Source organism: Schistocerca serialis, chromosome 2 (genome assembly GCF_023864345.2).
Source record: "Schistocerca serialis cubense isolate TAMUIC-IGC-003099 chromosome 2, iqSchSeri2.2, whole genome shotgun sequence".
NCBI classification, from domain to species: Eukaryota; Metazoa; Arthropoda; class Insecta; order Orthoptera; family Acrididae; genus Schistocerca; species Schistocerca serialis.
The window spans coordinates 371,345,439-371,363,973 of NC_064639.1; the positions used below are offsets into that span (position 1 = coordinate 371,345,439).

The 18,535-nt window shown below is 45.6% G+C and overlaps 1 protein-coding gene across 1 annotated transcript in view; it reads right to left on the bottom strand.

Annotated features, from left to right (window-relative positions):
- The window catches only part of LOC126455995 (alpha-1D adrenergic receptor-like), a 138,985-nt gene extending 120,929 nt beyond the window's left edge, over positions 1–18,056 (bottom strand). Inside the window, exon 1 of the mRNA XM_050091753.1 lies at positions 17,861–18,056. Coding sequence (XP_049947710.1) covers positions 17,861–18,056 — 196 coding nt within the window. The remainder of the gene's footprint in view (positions 1–17,860) is intronic.
- Positions 18,057–18,535: the final 479 nt, after the last annotated feature.

Sequence of the window (18,535 nt, forward strand, 5' to 3'; positions counted from 1 at the left end):
CGAGGCAGAGAAAATCTCTGACCCCGCCGGGAATCGAACCCGGGAACCCGGGCGTGGGAAGCGAGAACGCTACCGCACGACCACGAGATGCGGGCGCGGGTCGTAACACATCTGAAATGTAACGTTCACTGTTCAAAGTGCCGTCAATGCGAACAAGAGGTGACCGAGACGTGTAACCAATGGCACCACATACCAACACGCCGGGTGATACGCCAGTATGACGATGACGAATTCACGCTTCCAATGTGCGTTCACCGCGATGTCGCCAAACACGGATGCGACCAACATGATGCTGTAAACAGAACATGGATTCATCCGAAAAAATGACGTTTTGCCATTTGTGCACCCAGGTTCGTCGTTGAGTACACCATCACATGCTCTCCTGTCAGTGATGCAACGTCAAGGGTAACCGCAGCCATGGTCTCCGAGCTGATAGTGCATACTGCTGCAAACGTCGTAGAACTGTTCGTGCAGATGGTAATTGTCTTGCAAACGTCCCCATCTGTTGACTCAGGGATCGAGACGTGGCTGCACGATCCGTTACAGCCATTCGGATAAGATGCCTGTCATCTCGACTGCTAGTGATACGAGGCCGTTGGGATCCAGCACGGCGTTCCGTGTTACCCTCCTGAACCCACCGATTCCATATTCTGCTAACAGTCATTGGATCTCGACCAACGCGAGTAGCAATGTCGCGACACGGTAAGCCGCAATCGCGTGAGGCTACAATCCGACCTTTATCGAAGTCGGAAACGTGATGGTACGCATTTCTCCTCCTTAGAAGAGGCATCATAACAACGTTTCACCAGGCAACGCCGGTAAGCTGCTGTTTGTGTATGAGAAATCGGTTGGAAACTTTCCTCATGGTAGCACGTTGTAGGTGTCGCCACCGGCGCCAACCTTGTGTGCATGCTCTGAAAAGCTAATCATTTGCATATCACTGCATCTTCTTCCTGTCGGTTAAATTTCGCGTCTATAGCACGTCATCTTCGTGGTGTAGCTATTTTAATGGCCAGTAGTGTACATACTAGTGCCACTTTCTATGGGCGAAGCAACTAGGCCTTGCAGGGGTGAAGTATTTGACACTTCATTTACAAAGTTACACTGTCACATTAATGTGACCACCTGTCAAAAACCATAATAAACATGTTTTGCAACGTGGACGCCTGCGAGACGTGCAGGAAGAGGGTAAGTGCAGTTCTGTAAGATACCGACTGGGACATGGAGCCATGCCGACTCCAGTGCCGTAGCCAGCTGAGCTACGATTGTCAGGTGGTGCCCTACGTGGTCCACCACATTCCCAATTGGGGTTAAACCCAGGGAGCTTCATGGCCAGAAGAATACGGTAAACTCATGCTGGTGCTCTTCGAACCACGCACGTACATTGCGAGTTGTCTGACACGTTGCATTGTTCTGCTCGTAGAAGCCATCGTGAGGAGGGAAAACAAACTTCATATAGGAGTGAACATCTTCTCCAAGAATAGAGGTATACTTTTGTTGATACATTATGCCTTGTGGAATGGCGAGATCACCCAGGGAATGCCATGAAAACGTGCCCCAGACTAAAACTTTCACGCTTCCTATCTTGGCCTTTCCAACGATTGTTGCAGGATGTGTGCTTTCTGTCTGTCGTTCATCTGAAAAGTACAGCTGTCGCCACTCAGTGGACGTCCATACTGACTGCAAATTCTAGCGGCGAAGAACAGCTGTCAATATAGTTGCGTGAAGCAAGCGCCTGCTGCGGAGGCCCATAGGCAGCAACGTTCGCTCAACGGTCTTTGAAAACACTGTTAGCAGACCCTTAGTTCATCTAAGCGATCAGTTACTCAAGAGTTGCACATCTATTCTTCCGTACACACATCCCCAGCCATCGTTCATTCCTGTCCTCTATGGCGCGTGGTGCACCACAGTTGACTCGAAGCTAGTTTTAGATAGCATCATTTTGGTTGCGTCGTATGTCTCGAACTGCTTCCAAACTTAACCGTTTCGGAAATGCTTCCATCCTTGGCCGGGAAGGCAATGCCCGTCTTGATGTCAGATAAATCGCTCCGTTTCCACATCACGACAACGAATCCACTGTTTTTTTTTCTTCTTGAAAATGAAATTCCTCCAGCTGTACTTAAGATTTTTTTATTTACTTCGCTACTAGTTTCGGCTTTGTGTCAACGCCATCTTCAGGCCCGTACATTATATAAATAAAAAATCTTAAGTACCGCTGGAGAAATTCAATTTTTAATAAAAATTATACCAGCTGTGTACCACCTTCATCCAGTTTAAATATGGATGTACGAAGAATTCACTGTTTTTCTGCGCCTTATAAGGCCTCCACTGCTAGTGCTGCCACCTGCTGTCTGTGAGTGGTTATTGCAGGGTGACGTCGAACATAATATGACTGCATTGTGTAGTAGCACCTGTAATTCAAATAGGGCTGTTTCAACTTTCCCTCTCGTCGCTAACTGGGATTTTACTCAGCACTCTGACCACTTTCAAGCTTTTTTTTTTTTTTTAAGTGAGTCATCAATTTGGTACCTTAAGTGTCTTTTTACCATTCTTTGTTTGATTATGTAAATTCGGATAGAAACACTTCTGTAATTTCAAAGGAGTGTTCTCTTTTTCCGCTCAGTCATTTGATCGATAACTCGGAACAAACTATGAAATTTTTTGGATGTTGTTCGAGTTCACTCTGTAGAATCCCAACGAGTTTCGCAAAAGGTCTATTGTTTTGTGCCGTAATAGATATTCATTGGCTTCAGTATGGTTCTTTTTAACTCTCACCCTCATTTCGTGCCTATGTGTGTCCGAAAGTGTGCACAAGAGTGTGTACTTGGATGCGCAGTTGGAGCAGACATGTCAGCTTATGTTGTTGGGGCCCGAATGTTTATCTTGAATAACAAACCCATGACTTTAGTGCATCTACGAAATCCTACTCTCCCATAACGTATCCATCACAGTGAGATGAGGACGAGAAGGAAGTGGTCGCACCTATTACGAAAGGCGAACACCGAGATGAAAGCAACTCTGCCGGATATTAAAGAATTCATTGTGACATAACTTTAATGTTTGTGGAAGACTAAATTGTGTTTTTAAGGAATTATTTCTTGTGATGCAGTAACTTCATTTCCTGTTCTCTGACACTATGTAAAAAACAAATTTCAAATGCACCAGTAAGCGGAGTAAACATTTCTACATTTCTTTCTCCTATTTTTTCCGTTCTCTACGTCTCTCCTGACAGAACTAGGCGAAGCCAGGGCGGGCTGTCTGAGGTCCGATGCACTGTGCGGAGCTCGGTTCTTTCCCAAGTCCCCGCGGGCTGCTAGTGGGTCAAAGATGTTACGATTTGGATTCGCTGTCGTTCCGCGTTACATGTCATTTTGTCTTCTGTGAGTTTGTTTTAAAAAATGCGACTTGCAGTTGGTAGTTTGAGAACGACAATGAATGGACTGCTATTTTGATAAAGAGTGTAAAGAGCGGCATTGACTGAGACGAACGAAAATGTTCAATCGTTACATAAGCAGGTTGTCAGTAAAATAGTTCCTATCAATTTTTATTTATTTAGAGAAATTTGTTTGATTGTATCATGATGAATTTCGATCACTTTCATTAAACCTTTGCTTCGTTTATGCCTAACAGATTTCGGCCATTTATCCTCATCTTCAGATTATTACATTCACGTTCCTTACTCCACCCATGGGGTTAACGATATTCTATGAGCTATTGCACTGAGTGAGAATATTTCTGCAGTTAGCATCAGTTTTGATGTCGCTTAATATTAAAAGCAATTAAAATCTGAGCCCCCATAAATTAAATGTTGCCACAGAGCTATATACAGTAATGGATTTCATCGATCACAGCAATGAATAATACTGGTTGCAGATCATTCTATGAGACTGGTCTTGCTTTCACTTGTGCTGTGTTCCAAATATTAATACGTTAGTAAGGAAAAATAGTAATTCACAGTACGTGTGTTATTGGTAAACATCGTTCACAGAAATCACAGTTTATGCAGTAATAAATCGTCAGCCAGGTTGTTTCACAATTGCCAACCTAATTTTGTCAGACGATCACAAAAACTACACGAATGGTAAGTCACATAACGTACCCCAATGACATCTTACAAAGAACTGGTGTTGGTGTCTCCCAAACATGTATATGTAGACATACGTCTCCCCACCAGATTGAGGACGTGAGGTCACGAAAACAAATTATAAATATTTACATCATAATAGAAATAAGTAGCATGATAGCAAGCAATATTTTAATCTATAATACTTTTAAGACAAAAGAGATTGTCACTTGATCAATTTAATCATTGTGGTCGGTGCAGCAGATGTTCTATAAATTTGAGTGTAGTCTTCTTATGGAAACATTTATTATTTTGACAATATCATTATGTTGACACTTTAGTGGAAAACTAGTTACGGAAATATAAATTTCCATCTTCAATTCCAGGCAGTGGCAGTTACATTATACAATGATTTAAACCAGTCTGTCACAAGGCGATGATAGAATGTGCATAAGAATGTTGGAGAATTACAATGACGTGGTTCCATATCTGGCATATTATTGTAATGTGTCTGCTCTCTTATGCACGTATGTTGTTCTTATGACAGAGAGGTTTAAATCATTGTATGATGTAACTAGCACTTCCCAGTTATATGGACCTGAAGATGACAGTCTATACTGCGTTAATATAGCGACCCTGGCAAATAAAAAATAGTTGTCGTAAGGAGACTGCGATTCAAATTAAATCAGTTGGAGTAGATAAAAATAAGATAGTAATAATATATGAGTCATCTCTTCCATCCACAAATCGATCTGCCATCTTAGCAAAACGAAATAAATGTAATTTTTATGAAATTTAAAATGACTATAAAATGTTGTGTAAAGAATTTGTGTAAAGCATTTGTGTAAAGCATTTACTTTGCTGATTCCAAAACTGGTCTCAGATATCGCGTAACCGCCATACCTACAAAGTTTTGGATAATAAAGTGATTGAGTTATTATGAATAAATATTTTGCTAGTATTAATACGCCTATTGTCTTTGCGATTAATTTGTAGGTGTGAAACGCCATCTTTCGTCCTCTAATATTAGGCGAATGACCTATATATTTGAAAACATCTTTTAATTGGATTTTGATATTGCACGGTGGGTTCTTTTGTCCAAACATGCCACAGTTTCGTAATTCACCAAAAGAGTAGGCACCCCCGCATTATCTTTACTTGTTATATATCCCCAATTTATGGAAGGAAAATATTGGGAGACGGATTTATCTGGTTACAAAATTCGAAATATGAATTTCTTACAGAGATCTTAAATACCGTTTCAGAAGGTTTATTTGTGGAATCAGCGAACAGTCAGAAATGTTCTGTTGGTTTTAGAAACATGTTTTGTGTATGATAAAATTGGAATTTACATAATATCAAGTTATGTAGGAATTAAAGAATCTGCTGTAAGATGATACAATGGACTTTACTCCCATAGTAGCTAGCTGATTATTTAAAGTATGTCCTAAGACGTAATACACTCCTGGAAATGGAAAAAAGAACACATTGAGACCGGTGTGTCAGACCCACCGTACTTGCTCCGGACACTGCGAGAGGGCTGTACAAGCAATGATCACACGCACGGCACAGCGGACACACCAGGAACCGCGGTGTTGGCCGTCGAATGGCGCTAGCTGCGCAGCATTTGTGCACCGCCGCCGTCAGTGTCAGCCAGTTTGCCGTGGCATACGGAGCTCCATCGCAGTCTTTAACACTGGTAGCATGCCGCGACAGCGTGGACGTGAACCGTATGTGCAGTTGACGGACTTTGAGCGAGGGCGTATAGTGGGCATGCGGGAGGCCGGGTGGACGTACGGCCGAATTGCTCAACACGTGGGGCGTGAGGTCTCCACAGTACATCGATGTTGTCGCCAGTGGTCGGCGGAAGGTGCACGTGCCCGTCGACCTGGGACCGGACCGCAGCGACGCACGGATGCACGCCAAGACCGTAGGATCCTACGCAGTGCCGTAGGGGACCGCACCGCCACTTCCTAGCAAATTAGGGACACTGTTGCTCCTGGGGTAGCGGCGAGGACCATTCGCAACCGTCTCCATGAAGCTGGGCTACGGTCCCGCACACCGTTAGGCCGTCTTCCGCTCACGCCCCAACATCGTGCAGCCCGCCTCCAGTGGTGTCGCGACAGGCGTGAATGGAGGGACGAATGGAGACGTGTCGTCTTCAGCGATGAGAGTCGCTTCTGCCTTGGTGCCAATGATGGTCGTATGCGTGTTTGGCGCCGTGCAGGTGAGCGCCACAATCAGGACTGCATACGACCGAGGCACACAGGGCCAACACCCGGCATCATGGTGTGGGGAGCGATCTCCTACACTGGCCGTACACCACTGGTGATCGTCGAGGGGACACTGAATAGTGCACGGTACATCCAAACCGTCATCGAACCCATCGTTCTACCATTCCTAGACCGGCAAGGGAACTTGCTGTTCCAACAGGACAATGCACGTCCGCATGTATCCCGTGCCACTCAACGTGCTCTAGAAGGTGTAAGTCAACTACCCTGGCCAGCAAGATCTCCGGATCTGTCCCCCATTGAGCATGTTTGGGACTGGATGAAGTGTCGTCTCACGCGGTCTGCACGTCCAGCACGAACGCTGGTCCAACTGAGGCGCCAGGTGGAAATGGCATGGCAAGCCGTTCCACAGGACTACATCCAGCATCTCTACGATCGTCTCCACGGGAGAATAGCAGCCTGCATTGCTGCGAAAGGTGGATATACACTGTACTAGTGCTGACATTGTGCATGCTCTGTTGCCTGTGTCTATGTGCCTGTGGTTCTGTCAGTGTGATCATGTGATGTATCTGACCCCAGGAATGTGTCAATAAAGTTTCCCCTTCCTTGGACAATGAATTCATGGTGTTCTTATTTCAATTTCCAGGAGTGTATGTGGTTAATTTTTTTTTTTTTTTTTTTTTTTTTTTTTGAGCACTATGGGACTCAACTGCTGAGGTCATTAGTCCCCTAGAACTTAGAACTAGTTAAACCTAACTGACCTAAGGACATCACAAACATCCACGCCCGAGGCAGGATTCGAACCTGCGACCGTAGCGGTCTTGCGGTTCCAGACTGCAGCGCCTTTAACCGCACGGCCACTTCGGCCGGCATGTGGTTAATGTTTGAAAGACGAAAAAGAGTATGAAATTGGCGTTTTACGATCTCTAGAATGTTCTGACGCTTCTATCTTCCTATGGATACACTATCTTCTCAGGAACACTCACGCTAAGCGTAAAATTAGTGCTGCCATTTTATGCCACACAGCGCAGCGTCTAGACGACAGTACTGCATAGGTATAGTTACCAGGAAGTGGATGAAGTTGGACAAAACAGCTAGTGACTTTAATAAACAAAAAGTTTGATAAAATACTGACTGTTGATGCATTAGCTCACGATTCGATAGAATGAATAAATTATTGACTGTATGGTGTCAATCGTAGATAACTGGAACAGTCGTAAAGAAGAAGTAATTGGAAGAAGAAACGGGTCAAAGCAGGCTTAAGGCGGATGATAGGGAAGATTCTCTCAACGGGTCTGTGTCATTGATGTCAGTCCACCTTCTTTGAATAACGAAAAACGCATCTGCGGGAATCAACATGGTTTTTCGAGCATCGAACCTCTGAAACTAGTTCTGTTCATCCACGACTTCCAGAAGCGATAGCGGAGCCCTAGGTGATGTCGTTGCTCTTGATTTATGGAAAGCCTTCGACATAGTTCCGCATCGTGGGCTGGCAAAAAAATTATGTGTTTCGGCCTATTCGTTTAATAGTTTCCAAGCTAACATGCTAACTGCGCCATACTCAACAATCATATACAACCGTTCGCTCGACGAAAGATCCGTATCCAAAGACTGAAAAGTTGCACAAGTCACACCAATACTCAAGAAAGGTAGCCAGGAGTAATCCACTAAACTACAGGCCCATATCATTAACGCCGATATGCAGCAGGATTTTTGAACATACATTGTGTTCGAACATTATGAGTTACCTCGAAGAAAACGGGATATTCACACAAAGTCAACACGGATTTAGAAAACATCGTTCTCTTGAAACACAACTAGCTCTTTATTCGCAAGAAGTGTTGAGTTCTATTGACCAGGGATTTCAGATCGATTCCGTATTTCTGGATTTCTGGAAGACTTTTGGCACTGTACTACACAAGCGGCTTGTAGTGAAATTGCGTGCTTATGGAATATCGTCTCAATTATGTGACTGGATTTGTGAGTTCTTGTTAGAGAGGTCACAGTTCGTAGTAATTGACGGAAAGTCATCGAGTAAAACAGAAGCGATTTATGGCGTTCCCCAGGGTAGTGTTACAGGCTCTTTGCTGTTCCTTATCTATATAAACAATTTGGGAGACAATCTGAGCAGCCGTCTTAGGTTGTTTCAGATGACGCTGTCGTTTATCGACTAATAAAGTAATCAGAAGGTCAGAACAATTGCAAAACGCTTTAGAAAAGATATCTGAATGGTGCGAAAGTTGGCAGTTGACCCTAAATAACGAAAAGTGTTAGGTCATTCACATGAGTGTTAAAAGGAATCCGTTAAACTTCGGTTATACGACAAATCAGCCAAATCTAAAGGCTGTAAATTCAACTAAATACCTAGGAATTACAATTACGAACAGCTTAAACGGGAAGGAACACATAGAAAATGTTGTGGGGGAGGCTAACCGAAGACTGCGTTTTATTGGCACGACGCTTAGGAACTGTAACAGATCTACTAAGGACACTGTCTACCCTACGCTTGTCCGTCCTCTTTTAGAGTACAGCTGCGCGGTGTGGGATCCTTACCAGATAGGACTGACGCAGTATATCGAAAAACTCAAAGAAGGGCATCACGTTTTGTGTTGTCACGGAAATGGGGAGAGATTGTCATTGAAATGATACAGGAGAGATGCAGGAGAGATTGTCATTGAAATTATACAGGATTTGGGACGGACATCATTAAAATAAAGGCGTTTTTTGTTGCGGAGGAATCTTCTCGCGAAACTCCAATCACCAACTTTCTCCTCTGAATACGAAGATATTTTGTCGAAGTCAACCTACATAGGGAGAAACGATCACCATGATAAAACAAGGGAAATCAGAGCTCGTATGGAAAGATATAGGTGTTCATTCTTTTCGCGCGCTATGCGAAATATGAATAATAGAGAGTTGTGAAGGTGGTTCGATGAACCCTCTGCCAGGCACTTAAATGTGATTTGCAGAATATCCATGTAGATGTAGATGTAGACGTAGAACAGAATCCAGTGCGTTGTTCTCTATATCTACATCTATGCTCCGCTAGGCGCCTTGCGGTGAGTGGCGGAGTGCGCTATGGTCCCCAGAACCGCTCTGCCACTCACCCCCCCCCCCCCCCCCTTCCCGATCCAATACAGAATGAAGCACAGTAGGTGAACTTCTGAATGGGCTTCAGTTTCCTCTGATCTTCTGTCGTGGTTGTTTCACGAGATGTTTGTTGGAAGGAGTGACGTTTCGCCTGTCTTCTTGGGACGTTTGCTCTCGAACTTTTAGCAGTTATTTTCTCCTAGATATACGACGGCAGGGTGTCTTCATCGTAAGATAAATCAGTTTCCGATGTACCTTAGAAAAGTGTTATCGGATCGCTATTGTTTACGATGCGTCTATAACTAACTTACCAATAACGATTTTAGCTTTATCAGGCTCGTCATAGATGCCGAAATTGTATACACGGTGATCGAGTACCGAGATAACTAATACAAAATACAGGACGATTTGTAGATAAGAAGTACTCGGTACAAAGACTGCCAGCTTAACTTGAAGTAAGTTAAGGTAATGTATATAAACAGGCGAAACGATAACATCCGATGTGCTTCAATAACACGATATGCCGCGGCCACTAGGTCACAGCGGTTACACATCTAAAATAACTGCCCTTAGCAATGAAATGTAAGACGCTCACGCAAATCCAGCGGGATGAAACCCAGATACCTCTGCGAAATTTATCGTAAGTATCCTTATGGACTGCAACAGATCCAAGGAAATGGTGGGTTGCAAGATCACTTATTGCTATGGCTTCACTATTACTCGTCAGTCTGGAACGATTATCAGTCTGGATTTACGGATGAGATAATCGTGAGGAAAGATACTTCGTCGCAGAGAGCATCTCATTAACGTCGATCAAATACCAAGAGAGGAAGCTGCGGAAGTACGCTACGAACTGCAGCCAAACTTCCAATACCCGCCTAGAGAGAACATGCACTGACGGAAAAAAAATTGCAGCGGCAAAAAGTAATTAATGTAGACAAATGAAATTTCGGAAATACATTTGTCTAAGTAACATATTTAAGTGATTAACATTGCAGGATTACAGGTTAATGTAAGCGCGCAATAAGCGATTGCAAATGTGGATGCTGGTACGGTAATAAACGTTGTAAGCGTTAGAATGTTGAATGGAAGCGTGCAAACGTGTGGACATGGTGCTGTACAGGTGCCGGATGTCAGTTTATGGGACAGAGTTCCATGCCTGTTGCACTTCGTCAGTCAATACAGGGGCGGTCAGTGCTGTTTATGGATGACGCTAGAGTTATCGCCTGATGATGTCAGATATGCGCTCTATTGGTCACAGGTGTAGTGATGGAGCAGGCCAAGGCAACAAGGCGACACACTGTAGAGCATGCTGGTTTCAACAACTGTATGTGGGCAATCATTAGCTTGTTGGAAAACGCCCCCTGGGATGCTGTTCGCGTATGGCAGCATAACAGGTCGAACCACCAAATTGACGTATAAATTTGCAGTCAGAGTTTATGGGATATCCACGAGGATGCTCCTGCTGTCACGCTAAATCACACCCTCGACCATAAGTCCAGTTCTAAGTCCAATGTGTCTAGCATGTAGACAGGTTGGTGGCAGGCCCTCAGCTAGCCTCCTTCTAACCAACAAACCGCTGTCACTGGCACCGAGACAGGGCCATCTTCCATCAGAAAACACAACAGACCTACCCCCTGTCCTCCAATGAGCTCTCGGTTGACACCACTGAAACAAATGGTGGTTGTCTGGAGTCAGTGGAATGTAAGCTGCAGGGTGTTTGGCTCGGAGTTGTGCTTGAAGTAACCGATTTGTAAATTCTCCTTGTGTCGTTCTGGTTCCGACTGCTGCTCACATTACTGCTGCAGATGCAGTACGATGTGACACAGCCATACGCCGAACACGATGGTCTTCCCTATCGGTAGTGCCACGTGGTCATCCCGAGTCCGGGGGTTTTCTTGTGACCGTACATTCTCATGACCACCGCTGCAATCATGCACAGTAGCAGCATTGCTGCCAAGTCTTTCTGCAATATCGTAGAAGGAACATACAGCTTGTCGTAGCCCTATTACACGTCTTTCAGTCTGATTGAGGTGTAGACAATGGCGTCTTTGTCACCTTAAGGGGGGTAGGACGTCAAACGGACCGACTTGGAGCAGGAGAGACACCACTGAACATTTTAGTTTCCACTGTGTATACTTTGACAAATACATTCATAAAACTTTGTCAGCATGACCAGGAAGGTTTCAGAATTCGCACTCTTAGCAGTGGAAGTTCGAAAACGTACAAAATAATTTTTTTTTGGCATGTGAAATTTCTTCATTTTTTCAACTTACTAATGGCAGCATTTGTTGCTGTAGGTACACTTTTCTTCATAAGTAAGAGAGATTCTTAGATGAATTTTTCACAGCATACAAACCATACTTAAAGGTGTATGAAACTCTAGAATTTTCCAAATCTATTAAAAACTGTGGTAAAAATTGAGGTAATTAACTAAAAAATTTGTGTTTTTTTCTAAACAGTTCATCCGTTTTTCATAAATTAAATAAATTCTAGAGTTTCATACACCTGTGAGTATGGTATGTATGCTGTGCAAAAGTCATCGAAGAATCTCTCTAACTTATGAAGAAAAGTGTACCTATAGCAACAAATGGAGCCATTAGTAATTGAAAAATGATGAAATTTCGCACGTAAAAAAAAAATTATTTTGTTATGCTTTCGAACTTCCACTGCAATGGGTCTGACTCCTGAATCCTTACTGGTGATGCGGACAAAGTTTCATGAATTCATTTCTAAAAGTATAGGCACTGGAAATTAAAATGTCCTGTGATGCCTCTCCTGCTCCAAGTCGGCCCGTTTGACGTCCTACGCCCCCCCCCCCCCCCTTAAAAATATACTTATCACCCCCTCACCACGTCCAGTGTTAAAAGTAATAAATTGTAGCGTGTATTAAAAACAAACCTGATTTACAGCCACGAGAGAGTGTTTCCTACGTCTTCTACATCACTTTAAAGCCACTACAGACGAATGCGAGTGAATAGGGAGGGTTATCAACAAACTTACTTCAAGCACGCCGATTACATACGGAAAAGCGGAAAATAGCTGCACCCTCCTCCATAGTGTAATGTGTTGCACATTATTGTGTGTGACTTGTAATGATACAGCCATGCATCTACATGTGGGCATGTTTCACAACAGTAAAAGTAAGCCGAACGGCATTATTGGCTGGTAGGTGGAGCCGTCTAGTAGGAAAGGGTTTCCTTCTTCTGTGTACAATCGCCTCTTTCTTTGCAGATATGAGGAGTTGTATCTTGCGTGTTTATGTTGAGTATAATGGACGTTGTATTGTGTGATGTTATATTTGTATTGTATGATGATGATGATGATGATGATGATGATGAGAGAAGGGAGAGATTGGGACGTGGTGCCATCACTTAGGCTGCTCCTTTCGAATAGCACCAAGGTGACAGTCGGGCTTAAAGTATTCATCCAAAGAACGGATCACTATCGGACACATGTTCTCAGTTTATGAGACACTGCAGAGAGGTTTGGAATGTAGTGCAGGACGTTGGGGCAAAGACTGGTGATCGGGAACTTCACACCACCTCCTCCTCTTGGGGGCCGAATACTAGCATAAATATTTCATCCACCGGGATTCGAACTGGCTATCTGTAAATTTTTCTTTTGAGACACACTCTAGTTTACTAAAAGCTCTTCAGGTCATTTTAGTCGACTGATAATTTTTATAATGATCATCCAAGCGTACAAATACTGGTCAACTAGTTCCAGGACTTGGCTGTAATTCGTACAATTTTTTTGTGGTATGACGTATTACGTTCACTTTATTCAGGTGTCAATTTTTGACAGTTAGTCTGCGATATTAGCTATCAATATAAAAACGACGTACGTAATAAATGAAATAACTTTCATGAGGGGCGACATTACCTTGGAGGTAAAATGGCTCTGAGCACTATGGGACTTAACTTCTGAGGTCATCAGTCCCCTAGAACTTAGAACTACTTAAACCTAACTAACCGAAGGACATCACACACATCCATGCCCGAGGCAGGATTCAAACCTGCGACCGTAGCGGTCACGCGGTTCCAGACTGTAGCGCCTAGAACCGCTCGGCCACCCCGGCCGGCCTTGGAGGCAACAACGATCAAATGTTTGAGAATATGTCGTCGCAAATGCCTCGTGTTCAGTTCAATAATCGGTTGCGATCGTGATGATCATCATCGGGTTAATCTGTTGGCGTCGTTACGCAATATAAAAACTTAATAAAATTGAATAACCATGGCCCATGATCTAGAGCCGTCGTTAGCATTCGAGAGCACGGACACCTAAAACGCTATGTCCAACTGCTTAACAACATGATGGTCTGTCTTTGGAACTTAATACAGCAGAGATAGTATGTGGCAAGTCGTTGGCAGGTTTACAGAGGCACGTGGCGACAAATTTCTACGCACTGGTCGGGCAATTCCCGTAAATTAGGGGCCGTTGGTTTGACCGGGTCAAAGTTGCTTCTCGGCGAGTGAGATCAGGCAGAACTGTTGGCCAAGAGATCAGTGCAAGTCTACTATCATGGTTTCAAACCACTGTATCACGACTCTGCGTTGTTACATGGAGAGTTATCCTGTTGGAAAATACCATCGCCATCGGGAAAACATTAACCATGAAGGTATACAGGTGATGCTCATTAAAATCCACGTAGTCCACAGCCGTCATTGTGCTTTGGGTTACTACCATAATGGAAATGGAAAACGCCATAGCATTATACCGCCACCAATGACCTATATAGGCGACGCGGTGTGTGTTTCGAGCAGCCATCTCGATGATGCGTACCCACTGCACTCGTAACGGATGATGTCGCTGGGGCAACGATGGGACACCTAGAGGTCCTCTGTTGTGGTGTCCCAGGCGCAACAACGAGAGGTGTGTCTGCATCAGCAATATACTCTGTTACGAAATCTACCGTGTAACGGCACATATCCTACTTTGCAGAGCGGGCAAGCCCACGACATTCTGTGTTGGGTCCCGTGTGTCAAATACACCTTTTCCCTACTCGTAGTTTCACATTCCTACTACCATTTTGCGTTGATGCTCGCCCAAACAGCAAACCAGCTCCACCGTTTCCGCGATTCTCAATATCAGGCGTCTGGCCATAGCATTCAGCTCTTTGCCAAAGTTGCTTCTACCAATGAATTTCCAGTTTTGTGGCCCGTATCATCGCTATAATGATTACCTAATCGTTTCTATTAAACCTTCTGAAGTGCAACAAACACTCCTTATTACACAGTAAGGATACACACAGAATTATCACTTGACCGTTCACAAAGACTGTCCGCGTCGTGTCTTGGTAAAGTTGTAGACAGACACCACGAGATGAAGCCAGATAGTTTGTCGTCACCCACGTCTGTCAGCGTTTGTGTATGCGCAGGACATCCATAGTTGCCCCAGTAAGATTCAGTAAGCAGACAAGTCACATACGCACAGTAAGATACATTGTGATTTCATACTCCCCGCATGACGTTACGGGTCAGACTCACGTGATCGTAAGGCCGCAGTTCAAGTCTTTGGCAGCATATGTCGGACAGCCACGTCAGCGAGGACATGGATATACACTACTGGCCATTAAAATTGCTACGCCACGAAGATGACGTGCTACAGTCGCGAAATTTAACCGACAGGAAGAAGATGCTGTGATATGGAAATGATTAGTTTTTCAGAGCATTCACACAAGGTTGACGCCGGTGGTGACACCTACAACGTGCTGACATCAGGAAAGTTTCCAACCGATTTCTCATACACAAACAGCAGTTGACCGGCGTCGCCTGGTGAAACGTTGTTGTGATGCCTCGTGTAAGGAGGAGAAATGCGTACCATCACGTTTACGACTTTGATAAAGGTCGGATTGTAGCCTCTCGCGATTGCGGTTTACCGTATCGCGACATTGCTACTCGCGTTGGTCGAGATCCAATGACTGTTAGCAGAATATGGAATCGGTGGGTTCAGGAGGGTAACACGGAACGCCGTGCTGGATCCCAACGGCCTCGTATCACTAGCAGTCGAGATGACAGGCATCTTATCCGAATGGCTGTAACGGATCGTGCAGCCACGTCTCGATCCCTGAGTCAACGGATGGGGACGTTTGCAAGACAACAACCACCTGCACGAACAGTTCGACGACGTTTGCAGCAGCATGAACTATCAGCTCGGAGACCATGGCTGCCGTTACCCTTGACACTGCATCACAGACAGGAGCGCCTGCGATGGTGTACTCAACGACGAACCTGGGGGCAATACGTCATTTTTTCGGATGAATCCAGGTTCTGTTTACAGCATCATGATGGTCGCATCCGTGTTTGGCGACATCGCGGTGAACGCACATTGGAAGCGTGTATTCGTCATCGCCATACTGGCGTATCACCCGGCGTGATGTTATGGGGGCCATTGGTTACACGTCTCGGTCACCTCTTGTTCGTATTGACGGCACATTGAACAGTGGACGTTACATTTCAGATGTGTTACGACCCGTGGCTCTACCGTTCATTCTATCCCTGCGAAACCCTACATTTCAGCAGGATAATACACGCCCGCATATTGCAGGCCCTGTAGGGGCCTTCCTGGATACAGAAAATGTTCGACTGCTGCCCTGTCCACCCCATTCTCCAGATCTCCCACCAATTGAAAAGGTCTGGTCAATGGTGGCCGAGCAACTGGCTCATCACAACACGCCAGTCACTGCTCTTGATGAAATGTGGCATCGTGTTGAAGCTGCATGGGCCGCTGTACGTGTACACCCCATCGAAGCTTTGTTTGACTCAATGCCCATGCGCATCAAGGCCGTTATTACGGCCAGAGGTGGTTGTTCTGGGTACTGATTTGTCAGGATCTATGCACCCAAATTGCGTGAAAATGTAATCACATGTCAGTTCTAGTACATCTGTCCGATGAATACCCGTTTATCATTTGCATTTCTTCTTGGTGTAGCAATTTTAATGGCCAGTAGTGTATTTTTACTCATCAGTCAGTTGTTCGTTCTGCCGAGCTGGATCGTCTAGCCACGTTACGAACATTGATCCTGGAAATGAAGTTGTTTGCAGCTAGAGAGACATCCACATCGACGGTGCGACGACGCCTAAAATACCATGGCCAACACGACGGCCATTCTTGTGACTCACTCTGGTACCGCAACAGTGAGCCCATCTGTGGTGTCCCCGCCAGACACCACACTTGCTTGGTGGTAGCCTTTAAATCAGCCGCGGTCCGTTAGTATGCGTCGTACCCGCGTGTCGCCACTATCAGTCATTGCAGACCGAGCGCCGCCACACGGCAGGTCTAGAGAGACTTCCTAGCACTCGCCCCAGTTGTACAACCGACTTTGCTAGCGATGGTTCACGGACAAAATACGCTGTCATTTGCCGAGACGATAGTTTAGCATAGCCTTCAGCTATGTCATTTGCTACGACCTAGCAAGGCGCGATTATCAGTTACTATTGATATTGAATCATGTACCGTTAAGACTGACGTTCACCATTAACGGATTAAAGTTAAGTATTCCACCAGCTACGTCCGTTTTGCTAAATTCTAATTTCCTTGTCCTGTTACAGACCTCACGCCAGCCTGCGTGAGCTAAAACGCGTTCCTTTCGGCCTCCTCTAGTAACACGGTGTTGGCTCTCCTGCCAACCAAAACACCATCGACGATAGGGGACAGGGGAGCGTCATGAGCAGTCTTTTATGATGCTGGGCTTTGCTGTAGCATCTTGATGGACGTATCAGTGTGTGTGGAGGCCCCCTGGAGAATGAACGTTGTCAGATATCATTCTTCCCTGTCATACGGGCCTTACACCTGGCATGGCAGTATAGGACACAACTGGGTACAGAATTTGACGACCTGTCGGCCGCTGTGGCAGAGCGATTCTAGGCTCTTCAGTCCGGAACCGCGCTGCTGCTGCGGTCGCAGGTTCGAGTCCTGCCTCGGGCATGGATGTGTGTGATGTCCTTAGACTAGATAGGTTTAAGTAGTTCCAAGTCTGGGTTACTGATGACCTCAGATGTTAAGTCCCATAGTGCTTAGAGCCATTTGAACCATGATCACCTCTGGTGGTCTGGACAGCAGCCGTTACGTTTGTGTTAAAGCAGATCGCTATATTCAAGAGCTCTGCGAAATCTTTCATCAAGATAACGCAAGATCGCTTGATGTCAGTCCAGCTCTCTCAATCACTGAATACATGTGGTTACGATTTGCCGACAGACGGGCGCGTCACCTGTTGCCAGTCACTATGACTGACGAACTCTGGCATAAAGTCAAGCATCATCCGAGCTCAGTCCCACTCGATGACTTTTCTGTCGCTGTCAGAGATGACTGTTCGGTGTACTACCCAGATCACTCAGAAATTTAATGATTCAGTCTACCTAGCTTCCCGCATACGAACGTTAAGTGAAATTCCTGGTGCAGCGATTTCAATGGGCAGCTGTGTAGATGCGTCACCTAGTATCCGCCCTGGCGGCTGAAAGGACTGGGAGCGAACAGTGGGGATGACGAGTCGTCAGGCCCTTTCGGAGCGCGTATCCTGGAGCCGCGTCCGCCAATAAGGTGGAGCTGTGTGCTCGCTGGCTTCTGCCCGGGGCGCCGCAATAGCCGGACGCGGGCAGTGTCGCGCCGCCTCCGAATCCGCCGCCTCCGCCTCCGCCTCCGCCCAGCCGGGTGGCCGGCTGGCGGTGCATCGACCCGTCGCGCAGCCGCCGGGGGCAGGGACCGCTCCCGTGCGTTATCTCCACCCGCCGGACCGCAGACAGCTGTTTGCTAGCCGTCCGCCGCTGCGGCCGCTGCGCTCGTGCCAACTTGGCGCTCTAGTCTGCACTGTTATCATGCAGCCGTGCCACGCTACCGGCGCTCTGTTCGTCTGTGAAACGGCGTGGTGGTGTAAAACCACTATCTCACAGCGGAGAAGCACCTACTGCGTGAGCCGTCTAGGTTACTGGCTGCAAAGGAAACCAGGGAGAGATTTCGAAAGTTAATCAAAGTTGTACAAGAAGAATTTTTGTTGTTGTAAGGCTTGGCGATAACAGAGATGTGAGGTGAGTATGCTTCAGGAAGAGTTATGGCCTTAAGGTACAAAAGTTCTTCAGCTGGCTGTGAGGCGTCGTAAGATTAAGAAGGCATCAGGATTGATGACCTTTGGGCCACCGAAGTTGTCGAAGAT